A 15602-nucleotide genomic window follows, 5' to 3' on the forward strand; every position below is an offset into this window, starting at 1 on the left:
AAGTCCTGTGGCTCCAGATCAGCGCTTCCCAAACCCCGGGTCCGCAGAGGTCACCTGGCACCCTTGTTCACACATAGGTGACTCATTCCATGCTCCTTGGTCAAGGGCTCACACGCTGAGGAACAAGGCTCCAGAGAGCAGCGGTCCTGAAACCTGTTTGCTCACACACCCCCTGTATATCTACTTGTTTGCCGTGTGTGTCCACGTACTATTATAACTACTACATCATCCTGTACTGAGAGACAAAGTGGGACCTTAAAGGACGAGAAAAAAGCTAACAAAAATGCAAATAAAAGTTCTAATACTGTGGGCGCAGTGGCTCATGCCTGTAATCCCAGCACTTTGGGAGGCTGAGGTGGGCAGATCACCCAAGGTCAAGAGTTCAAGACCAGCCTGGCCAACATGGTGAAACCTCATCTCTACTAAAAATATAAAAATTAGCCGGGCGTGGTGGCGCATGCCTGTAATCCCAGTTACTCAAGAGGCTGACGTTGTAGTGAGCCAAGATCGCACGACTGCACTCCAGCCTGGGCAACAGAGTGAGACTCCGTCTCAAAGAAAAAAAAAAAAAAAAAAGGTTCTAATATTTTCTGCCTATACCCAAACTTTTAGATCCTCTGGCGTGCACCCGCCCCTTTTCTAGGAAACCGCTCTTGTTTAGCTGGGTCCAGCTACAAGCTCTTTGCTAAGAAGTCCTCCTTCCAGAGGACTGAACAATCAGAGAAGGGTGCCGGCCTGGATGGAGCACACTACCGAGTCGCTGACGTGCGGGCAGACGTCGTAGAGCTTGGCGCCATCTTCTGTGTTCATGGAGCACCTAAAACAGAGAACAGAGGTTTAGTCTCCACCAGGGGACACAGGGAGTACCAAACAGTTGCAATCCTGAGATGCCAATGTGTCACATGCCCTAAATAGCACAATTCGTCTTCAACCATTAACAGCCCGAGGTAGTACAAGAAACTCTCCCACAATGAACAAGACCCCAAGTGCCATTGGAGTGCTTGCTCAGCACCCTCACAGTGCCTCAAGTAAAGCATCAGCCTCCAGCAGATACCCTCAATGAAAATGTTTCTCCCTATGCCAGGACAGATCAGAAACAGCAACAGAATTAGGCCACGGCAGATAAGGAGAATGGTACAGGGTTAGGCCCTGATTTGCAGGCCCTGGATGCCTGCAACATCTGTCACTGCTCTTGATCAAACCTGTCATCACTGTCCCTAGGAGGAAACACCCTCCTCCTCCCCTTTTTCCAAGAGGCTGTCCTTCCCAAGCCGATGGCTCTCTGGTGGTGAGACTCTACCTGGCACCGTTGGATAGCTTCAGGATGATCTGGTTCTTCAAGTCATAGACCTTCCCCAGCCAGCAGTCATAGGCAATGTAGTCCCCATACATGAAGGGCTGCAGACCAAGGGGGCAGGGGCAGTGAGACACAGCAGACAATGTTCATGTCCAGGGCACAGATTCCTCTATGCCCCACTGAGACAGGAAGCGGGAGGATCTAGACAGCTCATTGTCTGGACCGGTTGGCTACTAGCCCTAAACAGCTGCAGCAGCAGGCCCTCCCTACAAGTTCTAGGCTGCATCCCAGCTGCTCTTCCCAGTGAGGAGGAAGTGGTGGTGGCTGTGGGGCTGCCTGGAGGGAACGGGGTGGGTGATGCAGGGGCAGAGGCCTGATGGCATCCATGGACATGGGACAACCATGGACACAGGACACCTGGCAAGTAGGCTGTGGAGGTGGCAGGCAGAGGAGGCAGCCACACCACTGGGGGATGGCTATATGGATAGTGCTCTGAGTAAACACGTTAACACATCAAGGATATCGAGAGCCAAGGCCCTCACTGTTAGAGAAGGTGCCCAGGTGTTTACTAACAGAAAGGGAGCAGGAAGGAGGAGAAGGAAGAGGAGTCTGAGGTGTTTAGGTGGAAGTGGATGTATCAGGATTAACTCACATATTTTATTTTACTTTATTTTTATTTTTTTAGAGACAGGGTCTTGCTCTATTGCCCAGACTGGAATGCATGGTGTGATCTTGGCTCAATGTAACCTCCATCTATGGGCTCAAGTGACTCTCCCACCTTAGTCTTCTGAGTAGCTGGGACTATAGGCATGTATCACCAGGCCTGGCCAATTTTTTCATATTTTTTTTGGTTGAGATGGGGTTTCACCATGTTGCCCAGGCTGGTCTTAAACTCTTGAGCTCAAGTGATCCATCTGCCTCAGCCTCTCAAAGTGTTGGGAATATAGGCGTGAGCCACCGCACCCGTGAACTCTGCCTGAACTCATATATTTTAATATACACATACAGCAGGCAGTGATATATTTAGATGTGTGTATACATGTAATACATCTGTATTTCCTAGTGTGTCCCAAAAGGGCCAAGTAGCAATAAGCACACCTAGCATCCAGATCTTGGGTTTTAAAAATACCATTCTCTGGGCCGGGCGCGGTGGCTCAAGCCTGTAATCCCAGCACTTTGGGAGGCCGAGATGGGTGGATCACGAGGTCAGGAGATCGAGACCATCCTGGCTAACACGGTGAAACCCCGTCTCTACTAAAAAATACAAAAAACTAGCCGGGCGAGGTGGCGGGCGCCTGTAGTCCCAGCTATTCCGGAGGCTGAGGCAGGAGAATGGCGTGAACCCGGGAGGCGGAGCTTGCAGTGAGCTGAGATCCGGCCACTGTACTCCAGCCTGGGCGACAGAGCGAGACTCCGTCTCAAAAAAAAAAAAAAAAAAAAAAAAAAAAAATACCATTCTCTGAAAGCAATGAGGCTTCTTGGAGAAATGGTTGATTCTGGGGCTGGACCACAAAGAGTACAAGATGAGCCTGGCACACCTCATGCCAGAAAGAAAGAAAGTGCTTAAAAAACCAACAGAAAGGGCCATGTGAGAAGGACATGAAAGCTAGCTTGAAGTGGCTCCCACTGGCTAAATCTGGGACCATCTAAACAACAGAACAGATAATAGTAGTAATTAATTATAACCAATGAATAAAACAGAAATCTCTAAGTTCATACTGATAAAAAAAAAAAGAATACATAAATGGGGCAGAAGATAAAGCTCTTCTACAGAGCAGAATGCCAGCTAAAAGAAATGAGGGGGAACAAGGGAGTCATAAAACCACCATTTAGCAACATCAGAGCAATGGCTGGTGCAGGCAGGACTGTGAATGGACGCCAAAGCTGGTGGATTTCAGTTTGACAAATGACAGGGTATAGACATAATCTGGGACTATGTTCCCACAAAATACAATCACTTAAAGGGGGTAAATGGTGAGTTTACGGTGGAGAGATCTGGTGGACAACAACATGACCAGGAGTCAAAGTGAACAACCCCAGCACTTTGGCTATGGGGTACCATGGACCAGGGCAGAGCTCTGCGGCGGGTCTGCAAAGAACACGTGGGCATGAGGCAACACCAGACAGACCCAGGCTGAGGGTCAAGTTACTGAATGCATCACTGTTCAGGGCATGGAAGACAAAGAAAGGCTGGGAAACGATTCCAGATTGGAGAGAAAACGAAGAGATGACAACTCAATGCAAGATGTGTTCCTGAATTGGGTCCTGCATCCGCAAAGAAAAGAGTAGTGTTGGGACAACTGCATGTGGTCTGTGGACTGGGCAGTAATTATCAACGTCCACTTCTCAATCTGGGGGTCATATGGTGGTTACGCAGGAGGCTGTCCGTATTTTTGGAAAACACACAAGAGGTGTGTGTATTTGGGGGTGGGTGACAGGGCATCATATCTATAGCTTGCTCTCAAATGTTTTGGGAATAAAAAAGACTGGAGGGGGATCTCGGGGAGAAGGAGGGAGGGAAGGTGATGGAGCAAATGGAGTGAAATCTTAACAGCTGAGGAACCCAGATGAGAGGGACAAAGGAATTTACAACTTTTGGTAAGTTTAAAATCATTAAAAAAATAAATTATTGGAAATAATTAATTTTTTAAAAAGAAATATTAGAGGAGAAAGGAAAACACTTAAAGATAACCACACTGGTAGCCTATGCTGGGGTTGGGGAAGGGCACGTCCTGACCTCACATCTAAATGGCTTACTTGAAAGCAGGGAAAACAAGGCTATAGGAGCCAGCTGGCTGCTGTGCTCCGCCTTCTGACCCAGGAAGGCTGTGCTTGGCAAGAGCAGGGAGGAGGCTGTAGCGCACAGGTCGTGCCGCCGAGAGAACCAGAGGGCCCAGAAAGCATGATGAGAAGACAGGGCTGGCTCACCCAGATGTGCTGTAGGTCCTTGCTGTTTACAGGATAGATGATGCAGTTGGTGCCGATGAGCTTGACGGCGCAGTCGATGTTGACGTCGATCACCGTGCCACACTGACTGTCCTGGGGGAGGGAGGAGGCATATGCAAGTCCTACGGTGCAGCAGCCCTGGTCACCATGGGAGACCCAGCCCAGGCAACCCCAGCACGCCCCCTGCAGAGCTGGCCAGCTCTCCCACATACAGAGCACAAGGTGGGCAGGCTCAAGTCCCTAAGGGGGCTGCACCCCAGGCCCGGGACGCAGGACTCACGGTGGATCGCATGTGCCGGACCACATCTCGGGGCACCACAGAACGGTCCTCTAGTTTCAGCTGTAAAAGAATGGAAATGTGAGAGATGTGAGAGAATGGGCTCTAAAGCCACCACAGAATACGGTTTTCTTCCAACTTCTTCTGAAGTGTCACATCCACACTGTTAAGTGCACAAATCCTAAGCGTTTGGCTAGCAGCATTTTCACAGACCGCACACACCTCCGACCAGCACCGCGACCCAAGGCGGAGTGCGTCATGCCCACAGGCCTCCTGGGGCCCCTCTGGTCACTGTCTCGCCCACCAAAGGCAAACACTCGGCTCGCCGGGGGTATCCTTCCTCACGCTGAACAGTGGGGCTCAATGACAGATCACATAAGGTCGCACTTTAATGAAGGATTTAACAGCCCATTCTACAGAGAGCAAAACATTTGCTTTGCGTTAAATCTTTTTTCTGCCCTCTGCAAGTGCCTGCCCTAGCTGATCAGTGCTGAGGGAGAGTGGGCTGGGGGAGGAGCAGGACACCGGGCTGCGGTGGGTCACCCTGAAGCCTGGCTATCACCGGACACCACGTTCTAATCTGGGTTATCCTCCTGACCAGCTGCGGCCTGCGCCTTATCTGCTGTGCTTGGAGCCCTGCAGGCTGCTAAGTAACCCTCAGGATGGTTGGCTCTTGGAGCCCGGCCAACTGCACGAGCACCTGATTGTCCCTTTACGCACAACTGGCAGCGGCCGCTGCCTCCTGCTGCTCCATCTCCCAACAGCCCAGGCAGGAGGCCTCAGCCTGGCCTCCCACCAGGCCAGCCTGCCTTCTTTTTTAGCTGGTTCCTCCAACCTGGGGCAGCTCCTCAATGGTTCTTCACTGAGTCATAATCAGGGACGGGTCTGTGTGTGTGTCCACCTCCAAGACCCCAAACCACATGGCTGGAGAGCGGTTTCCTCAAATAGCCAACCAGACACTCCTCCTTGACCTGGGGGCACCGAGAGTTCACCACCAAGAAAGGAGAACCAAGTCACTGAAAAAGGAAGACACTGGCTCAGGGTCACTTAATTGCTGGCAACGACAACTAAAACAAACTCTGTTAGTAGAAGAACATGACTCACAAAAAAAGGAAAGAAAAGCAATGGAGCCCAGCACCAACCAGCAGTGCAGAGAGTCCCACAGGAACTCATGAGCCCAAGTTTTGTTTGTTTGTTTTTTTATTGAGATGGAGTCTTGCTGTATTGCCCAGACTGGAGTGCAATGGCACAGTCTCGGGCTCACAGTAACCTTCGCCTCCCAGGTTCAAGCAATTCTCCTGCCTCAGCCTCCCAAGTAGGTGAGACTGCAGGCACGTGCCACCACACCCGGCTAATTTTTGTATTTTTAGTAGAGATGGGGCTTCCCCATGTTGGCCAGGCTGGTCTCGAACTCCTGACCTTGTGATCCGCCTGCCTCAGCCTCCCAAAGTGCTGGGATTACAGGCATGAGCCACTGCATCCAGGTATGATCCCAAGTTTCAAATGACAACGAGCCCAGTAAATGCAGCGTTCTCGAGTCAGACACAGGAAAGTCAGGCAAACCACTCCTGCCGACACGTGGAAGGAGGGATGACGGCAGCCGTCTCAGCATGGCTGAGGCGGAGTCACCAAGGCAGCGGACCACAGGTGGCACAAGGTGCACGGTACAGAGTAGGTGCTCAGCAAGGCCGGCAGCTGTGATCACCAGCCCTGTGAGCTGCGGGGTGAAGACCCCTGAAAGGTCAGGCTCTCCTTATCTCTGCTTCAAGACCCCAGGAGGCTGCAGGGGCATGTTGGCGTAACGGTGCCACTTTTCTAACTCAAAGAACATTCTGTGCTGTAACCCTCTGTGCCCAAATCTCCACTCTGAGACATGGTATTTTTTGCGCTGCCCCACCCTATCTTAATCCCCTGCTCCCATTTTAGACTTCAGAAAGCCACAATTGCTCCCAGAGAAGCCAGAAGCTGCAGGACAGCAGACTCCAATGCAAGGGGGACTGCACCACGTGTGGCGGGAGGGCTGCTGCCTCCACCACTTGGGGGTCCCTGAGAGAGCAGCCAGGAAAGGAGGCAAGAACAGCGCAGACACAGACCTAAATCAGGGCAGGCACTGATGGGACACTCTGTTCAGCCTAACTGGACCCTCAGGAATGCAGGGGAAACTGAGGTGTCAACTCTGAGGCTGAAGCAGAAAAAAACAGCTGGTGAAAACTGGCATCGTGGCAAGGCCAGAGGCTGGCAGGGCAGGCAGTGCCCAGTGCTCCCAGGAGAGGGAGCCTGGAAGCAAACGCCATTCTTCCCATGGGGTCTCCAGACAAGAGCAGCTCCACCCCACCAGGACGCTGCCTCCAGGGGCTCTTCTGACCTTTCTATGACAAGGCATTACGTTTCTCCAAAGCCCTGATGGTGCTGGGAGCAGACCAGGAGTGACAAGGGGCTGGGTGATGCTAACATGGTGGCTACACTGCCTTCCACTGGGAATTAGAACCTGAGACAATGGCATCTGGAAGGACTTAGGATGACTTGGGAGGCTCTCATGACTTTCCTTCCTAACTTCCTGTACCCCACCTATACTGGGCACTGGCTTTCTCCAAATAAGCCCACACCCCCCCATCTGTAAGCCACTCCACTGAACAGCTCCCTCCAAACGTCCTCCTCTCCCTGCCCCATGTGCACGACCTGCCTCACAAAGCCTGTCAGTGCCCCTGTCAGGAAGGAACCGTTGTGCTCCTGGTGAACGCAAGAGCTCTGGAGTTTTCCGCCTCATGCTAACCAGGTGCTTCCTACCTGCCAGACAGTTCTCCAGGTGCTTCGCTGCTTTCACCCATGAGGTGCTCCACAACCCATGAAGCACCTCACTACCATGCTCATTTCGCAGATACGCAAACTGAGACAGAGAAAATAAGCAACACATTCAATGTCATCAAGCTCATAAGTAGTGGAGCTGGGACCTGAACTCAGGCAGTCTGGCCCCAGAGTCCGTTCTCTTAACCACATAAAAAAGCTCATCTCTCCCCAGAGCTACAGAGACAGGAAAAGACTTCTGGCGGTCTACACATTTAAAGACAGTGTTTCTTCTGCTTATGAAAGAAATGAACACTCTCTTCATTTCTGGGGCAAGTGGAAGGCAGCAGTGGTGGCCACTGACTGCAGATGCCTGCTGGGCGCAGTTTGCCCTCCGCTTCCCCTTCTACCTCCAAAGAGCAAATGACAGGTGCCAGCCGGCCTGGCAGGTGAACACTAGAGGGCACTGTGTCCACTCTGGGAAAACACCAGATTTGTGAACAAAACTAAACCGTGGAATAAACCCAATCCCTACTGTTAAGAGGTGCCTTGCTTATAGTTTTAAAAAAATTGTTACTAGGAGGGGATCTGGGGTCGGGAGGTGAAGAGATTTCAACTGTCCTCATGGGCTCTGAAATTCTAAATAATGTGAGTTGGTAAGCTATTTATTGTCTAACATTTCCTTTTTTTTTTTTTTGAGACGGAATCTCCTTCTTTTGCCCAGGCTGGAGTGCAGTGGCGTGATCTCAGCTCACTGCAAGCTCCGTCTCCCGGGTTCATGCCATTCTCCTGCCTCAGCCTCCCAAGTAGCTGGGACTACAGGCGCCTGCTACCATGCCTGGCTAATTTTTTGTATTTTTAGTAGAGATGGGCTTTCACCGTGTTAGCCAGGATGCTCTCGATCTCCCGACCTCGTGATCCACCCGCCTCAGCCTCCCAAAGTGCTGGGATTACAGGCATGAGCTGCCACATCCGGCCTATTGTTTAACATTTCTTAGAAAGTTGTAACTATCAGAGGTTTCTGAACAGAAAAAGGACAAGATAAGATACCAAAATGCTAACAGTGTCTCTAAGCCAGAAGGGGTGGTGGCTGGTTTAAAATGAACACACACTACCTTTTTTTTTTTGAGACAGAGTCTCGCTTTGTCACCCAGGCTGGATTGCAGTGGCACAACCTCGGCTCACTGCAACCTCTACCTCTGTGGTTCAAGCGATTCTCCTGCCTCAGGCTCCTGAGTAGTGGGATTACAGGCACATACCACCATGCCCAGCTAATTTTTGTATTTCTAGTAGAGATGGGGTTTCACCATGTTGGTCAGGCTGGTCTCCAACTCCTGACCTCGTGATCCACCCTCCTCAGCCTCAGTGGCTTACAGGCGTGAGCCTCCACACCCAGCAAACACACACTACTTTGCACACTATGTGACGTGACAGTGGGGCTGCCCAGTGGAACCCAGGACCGACATCCTTTGTGCTTCCACTGGAAACAGGAGCAGCAAACAACACAGCTGCCCTCCAAAGAGAGGGATTCTGGCACATGCTAAGCGCCCATTCTCCTGCAGGTGGGATGTAGACAGAGACGCAGGGAAGGTGGTACCAAGTGCCACAAAGAAAAACTAGGCCACATGGGGGCCAGCAGGAGGAAAGCACAGTGAGGAATTTTAAATGGGTGGTCAGGAAAGGCCCCTCCAGGGTGATGCTGAACCAGAGATCGGGATGAGATGGGGAGTGAGCTTACCAAGCAGAGAGGAGTAGCTGTCAAGGTGCTGGGCGGAGTGACCAGCACAGGCTGGCAGGGCTTCAAGAAGGCAGAAGGCATGGAGCCCGGTTATTCAGGCCTTAGAGAGCCACAGGGAGGGCGTGAGATTGTATCCTGAGCAAGATGGAAGTCCCTGAAGGCCTCCACTCAGAGCCCTGCCTGATGGTGATATCCAAAAGATCACCTGATTTTTGGGCAGGGAACGTGCTGAGAGAGGGAGCAGAGGCCAGTGAGAGCAGTGGTTCTCACCTAGGGGTAATTTTGCTTCTCAAAGGACATTTGGCAATGTCTGGAGACACTTTCAGTGGTCATAAAGGGTGGTGGTGGGGTTCTGGTATCTAGTGGGCAGAAGCCAGAATGCTGAGCATCTTGCAGTGCACAGGACAACCCTCAGCAAAGAATGGCATGACCAACGCACCCGCAGTGCCACAGCTGAGAAGCCCCGAAGGTGCTCTGGAGACGCAGGTGCTGAGACCCAAACAACGGTGGAGAAGGTGGGTCTGCGGACCAGCCTCTGGGTGTACCAAGTAGGAAATCAATCAAATGGCAAGTGAGGGTGAGGGACAATGCCAGGGCAGTAAGCAACGTGGCAGGAGGCTGGGCACTTCTGTTCTGCCCTATTTGAGCTCCCTGAAGCTCTGCTGGGGGCCACTTAGAGCAGGCATTCAGGAGTCGGGGAAACTCACTGGGGGCCTCTCCTGCCAGGAGCACTCTCCTCCACGGCTGCCTGACTCCCAAGGCGCGTGCTGCTTCTCTGAGCTGCAATCTTGAGGCTGATCCCTGACAACACGGCAAAAGCAACCAGCTCCTCCTGCAGCTCCCGGTCCAGACCCTCATTCATAACATTGACCTTGACTGACCAGGTGGAATCCGAATTCACTGTATAAAGTGTTCCAGGAATAGAAAACACAAACTGAGGCTGATCAACATGTTGAAAATACAAAGAAGCTAAATAAAGAAGCTACTTTTTTTTGGTGAGGGGGCGGGGTGGGGAGTGGGTGGGTGGGAAGGGCAGGGTTTCACTCTGTCGCCCAGGCTGGAGAGCAATCATGGCTCACTGCACCCTCCATCTCCCAGGTAATACTCCCACCTGTGTCCTGAGTAGCTGGGACTACAGGTGTACGCCACCATGCTTGGCTGATTTTTGTATTTTTTATAGAGACAGGGTTTTGCCAGGTTATCCAAGCTGGTCTCAAATTCCTGGGCTCAAGCAATCCTCCTGCCACCAAAGTGTTGGGATTACAGGTGTGAGCCACTACACCTGGCCAAGAAGCTACTTTCAAGTGATTTTGAATGTCATGTCCCTGTAGGAGTGGGTGGCTCCTAAAGGCTGGGCTGCTCCCTGGAGGCCATGCCCTTACCCCAAGGCAAAAGGCAGCTTTGTGCCTGGCCACTAGCACCAGCATCTGAACACTAAAGGGGCTCCCAGTTCAAAAAGGAGAGCTGGAGGAAGTCCAAAAGAAGCGGCCTGCATGGAGCCTAAGCACTTGCCACAGTCATCTCCAGGTGTCAGACATCAGGGAAGGCCACACCGGAGGAGACATGGGTGCTCTCTTTTAATCCCAGAGGAAAAAACAACCCCACCTCTTTGGAGGTTAGCGATGTAATCAATACCAGATTTTTTTTTTTTTTCTTGAGACAGGGTCTCACTCTGTCACCCAGGTTGGAGGACAGTGGCACAAGCAGGGCTCACTGCGGCCTCAACCACCTGGGCTCAAGTAATCCTCCTGCCTCAGCTTCCCGAGTAGCTGGGACTATAGGCGCATGCCACCACCTGGCTAATTTTATTTTTTTGTAGAGACAGGGTTTCACCATGTTGCCCAGGCTGCTCTTGAACTCCTGAGTTCAAGGGACCTCTTGCCTCAGCCTCCCAAAGTGCTGGGATTACAGGCGTGAGCCGCTGTGCCTGGCCCAACACTAGGTTTTCAGCTTACAGCCTGGAGTAGTCTCAAACAGAAAAGGTCACGCCAAGTGCTCACTGAGGCTTCGCAGACAGCCTGGGACCTCAAGGACAAGCGGACGGCCAGCCCCACACTATGTCCCTGGTGAGTGTGTAGAGAACAGGTCAGCTTGCAATGGTTCCTGACTTGGATTTGTGTTCAAAGAATGAGGCTTTCCCTTTGTAGGACGGAGTCAGACCCTAGACCTCTGAAGGTCCAGCAGCCACACATAGGACTGAAGCTGTTGACCTAGGCCAGGACTCAAAGACCAGATTCCTAAAAGGAAGATAAGGTTAGACCAGCACTGGAAATTCCTAAATTCCAACTTGATACTTCCCAAAGAGTAAAAAAAATCTGAGAAATGCCACTCCCCCACCCTTCCCCTGACCCCCCATCTCTTATAGTCTGAGCGGGGTCTGAGTCCTAGGTGTATGGAAAAAGAGTGAAATTGACAGTGGTCAACTGGGGGTGTGGGAGAGACAGAGCTTCCAATTGTGCTGGGGACCTCAGGGGCTCCTAACCAGCCTCCCTCCCTCCCCTCCTGTCCCAGCTGAGGCCCCTTTGGCTCTTCGGTTGTCCCTGAGTTTGAAGGGTCTAGCTCCTTGCTGTCGTGTGCCCACTCCACTGTCAGCACAGATGCGGTGCCACTATAGTCCAAGAAAGGGGTCACGTGTGTTAGTGCACATATAGATATTTTTCAGACTAAGAAACCCAACTCGGCCGGGCGCTGTGGCTCACGCCTGTAATCCCAGTGCTTTGGGAGGCTGAGGCAGTCGGATCACGAGGTTAGGAGTTCGAGACCAGCCTGGCCAACATGGTCTCTACTAAAAATGCAAAAATTAGCTGGGCATGGGGGTGGGCACCTGTAATCCCAGCTACTCAGGAGGCTGAGGCAGGAGAATCGTTTGAACCCGGGAGTCGGAGGTTGCAGTGAGCCAAGATTGCACCATTGCACTCCAGCCTGGGTGACCAGAAGACAGGGTGAGACTCTGCCTCAAAAACAAAACAAAACAAAAAAACTCAACTCAGTTTTGGGGGGTGGAAGCAGGAAACCTTGCTGAAGCCTAGGATCCCACTTTTTTAGTGATTCCTACAGATTCAAGGCTAGACAAGAATACAAACATAAAATAAGGTACATATATTGTCTTTAAAGATTTTGCAAGAATCTGATGTAGAGATGGGGTGGAGGAAGTAAGGGTCAGTGACATTCAGCCCCATCACACAATGTTAATGCAGCTTGATGACCTGAGAAGCTACTTACATCAGATTGGAAAGTTTATCCCAGTGTGGATTTCTGAAAAAGCTGCGGAAATCTTAGAATGGCACATTCCCCAAAGCAGTACTTTTTTTCAAACCATGTGTTGTGACCCGTTAGTCGGTTATGGAACCAATTTAGTGGGTCATGGTCAACACTGGAAAAAAAAATCTGAGTGCATTAATATACATGTGGTGAGAATAAGTACTATTAGGTTAGCACAAAAGTAATTGCAGTTAAAATACTTTGAAAAAATCCTTTCAGTTGCATATATAACATATGTGTCCTGGGTCATGATATAAAATTGTATTTTACTGTGGGTGACTGCTGAGAAGCTGGAAAATCTCCATTCTACTGAATTCTCTACCCAGCACCTGCGCCGACTCTCAGTCCTCTCTAGCCAGGCTTCAGGGCAGTTACATCAGAGGGAAGACATCCCTCTCATCAGAAGCTGGTCTTGGAACCAAAAAACACACAAACCAACACAAAACCCAAGACCCACACAGTCACACTCAGGCACTTTTAGGGTGAGGAACTTTAACTTTCTGACCTGACTTCAAATGCTACTAAATGGGCTCAAACAGTAAAACTAGGAGAGGCAGAAAATGGGGCCTCCTGTTGGAGCTGGACTCCTCTTCCAGCCTCCTCCTAAGCCTGAGTTTCCAGTTTGGACTGGATTTGAGGATACGACTGGTCAGTAACTCCGGCTGGTGCCAGTGTGAGGACTTTCTCAGAGCAGTTGACCACCACGTGGCTGAGCCCTGATAACCCAGCAATCAGCTCACTGCCCACCTGAGGACAGAAGGTTTTACCAGCAAAGCACAAATGGCCAGGGGGCCTCACATGCCTGGGGAAGGGGAGGGAGAACCTCCGGTGCCCCTAGCTGGAAAATTCTGTCAATCATGAGCTATGGAAGCCATTCAACAGAGAAGCTGTGCTGACTGTTAACTGATTCAATAGTTTTTGAGTATTTTCTATAGACTTAGGACAAGACAAGAATACAAATATGTAATTAAGAATGGGCATTAGCTCTCTAGAACTTACACTGAGATGAGGGAGATAAAATGAAATTACACCTGAAAACAGTTATATACAAGTAAATAGAGCACTAAGCTGGGTGGGGGGAACAGAAACTGAGTCCTGTTTCTGGGTGGCAGCAGGGGAAGGCAAGCGGCCCCGGGTTGCAGGGGAACTGCACACCAGGGACAGCCCCCACGCCCTCATCCCTGACATCCTCTCTGATCTCATTGCAGACTCTCAGGCCGGGCAATGCAGTGCCGCTGCATCAACGCCTGGAAACTCGGTTACAGCTCGCCAGCTTGCTGGAATGGCCTGGAGGCAGAGCCTGCCCGAGGGACAGAGAAAGGGGACTGAATCCAACTGCCTGCTAAGTGATGGGGAAGGACTGCAGAGATCGGCCTGGCAGGGGGCCAGCGGGCTGGTCTCTGCAGATGCTGCGGTGTTTGATATGCAATATGTGCAGTTGGCAGCAGGAGCTGGGAGCCAGCCTGCACCCCTTGGCTTGGCTCTCGGTTTGTCAACCTGGCTTAAAAAAAGACAAGAACAGCCCAGGCCTCCTGCATTTGAAGGGAGGGGACAGATGGGCATCTTTAGGAGAAGGCAGCCTCCTTCCTCAAAAGTATAAGTAAAAGGCAGAACAGTGATCAGCACGATTTCATGTCCTGTTCTTGTCAGGCCTGACTGGGATATCACTGCCTAACCAGTGGGCCTGGACTGCTCCATTTCAGATACAGGCTGCGGTCCTGTGGCTGCCGGGCATCCCTGAAAGAAAAGAGTCGGCCAGTTGGCCAGACACAGAGAAGTTCACAGCCTCCACACCCCTTAGTGTCTGATGCCATGTTAGCTCACGGAATGAGGGCCCAGGCTGCTAATCACACCAACTGACCCTGACGGAGCAACGGAATGAGGGCCCAGGCTGCTAATCACACCAACTGACCCTGACGGAGCCCGCCAGGAAAGAACCCCACGTGCACCGCCTCTTCCAACCATGTGACCCCACGGAGGAGGGGCCACTCTTGCTCTCACTCCACAGCAGACTGGGTGGCTTGCAGAGGTAAGTGACCTGCCTAAGGTCACCCAAGTGCCAGGACTCCAGAGCCTTTATTTTGCTCACCTGTCCTTCCTCATTTGACCTGTCTGGTCCCTGAGCATGGCCCTTGCTACCCCTGGACCAACTGGAACCATGCTGCCATTCAAGTGTGGCCCTGGGCCTGGCAACGTGGCTCACGCCTGTAATCCCAGCACTTTGGGAGGGCGAGGTGGGTGGATCACTTGAGGTCAGGAGTTAGAGACCAGCCTGGCCAACATGGTGAAACCCTGTCTCTACTAAAAATACAAAAATTAGCTGGGCGTGGTGGTGCATACCTGTAATCCCAGCTACTCAGGAGGCTGAGGCAGGAGAATTGCTTGAACCCAGGAGGCTGAGGTTGCAGTGCGCTGAGATCGCACCACTGCACTACAGCTTGAGCAACAGAGTGAGACTCTCTCTCTCTATATATATAGAAAGTGTGGCCCTGGACTGGCAGCCCAGCATCTTCCCTCAGCTTGCTGGAAATGCAGACTCTCAGGCCCCAGACCTGCTGCCTGGGAATCAACTGAAAAAGTTCCCCAAATGATTCTGATGCACACCCCCCGAGAAACAGCTAAAAGGGACTGCATCCCTCTGAGCTGCTTCTGGGAAAATTCTAGTTTTGGGGAAACAGCGGTGTTCCCCTGTAGCTATGCTCCCCAGGAGAAGAGGAGCCCTTGAAGGGGCTGTGTCCAAGAAGTGGGGCAGGGCCTGCTCTCAGCCATGACAGACCTCACGTGGAAAAGACACCACCTTGCTGAGCCCACACCACCTCCCCGTGCTTCTCAAACACCTGCACTTACTATTTCAAGGCAGATGAAATGAACACCATCCCGGGATGCTGGCATCACTGGGACACCAGCCGGCCTGGAGAGTGGGAGTTGACCAAAATGTCACTTCTTGGCTGGATCATTAGGTCCCAAGACCCTCAACTGCCCACCTTTCCACCTCCATCTCTCCCAAGGCACAATAGCAACAAGCAGCTCATCTCAGGACAGTGAGCCAGGACTCAAATACTAACTACAACAGCACCATCATGGAGACTGGGAGGAGTTTCTGCCCACTTCTGCAGGTGCAGTGAGGCAAAGCTGCAGCTGGTCACGTAGAGGCTACACGCTGCAGGGGACAGAGATGTGGAGTATAAGCTTCCGGGCACAGAGACCAGGTCCTGCAGGGGCCACAGAGTCGCCACTCCCCAGCTGTGTGTGCTAGAGTCATGTCACCTCTCTGGGCACCAGATGCCTCATCAGCTCAG

At 51.7% G+C, this 15602-nt stretch overlaps 1 protein-coding gene across 3 annotated transcripts in view; it reads right to left on the bottom strand.

Annotated features, from left to right (window-relative positions):
* UBE2O (ubiquitin conjugating enzyme E2 O) overlaps window positions 1-15602 on the bottom strand; it is a 66291-nt gene that overhangs the window by 11562 nt on the left and 39127 nt on the right. For all 3 annotated transcript variants that reach the window (XM_015120440.3, XM_015120438.3, XM_077972831.1), the window contains exons 2-5: window positions 4524-4583; window positions 4226-4336; window positions 1301-1398; window positions 754-817 (exon numbers count right to left, since the gene is read on the bottom strand). In XM_015120440.3, the coding sequence (XP_014975926.1) occupies window positions 754-817; window positions 1301-1398; window positions 4226-4336; window positions 4524-4583 (333 nt within the window). The remainder of the gene's footprint in view (window positions 1-753; window positions 818-1300; window positions 1399-4225; window positions 4337-4523; window positions 4584-15602) is intronic.

Source organism: Macaca mulatta, chromosome 16 (genome assembly GCF_049350105.2).
Source record: "Macaca mulatta isolate MMU2019108-1 chromosome 16, T2T-MMU8v2.0, whole genome shotgun sequence".
Taxonomy (NCBI): domain Eukaryota; kingdom Metazoa; phylum Chordata; class Mammalia; order Primates; family Cercopithecidae; genus Macaca; species Macaca mulatta.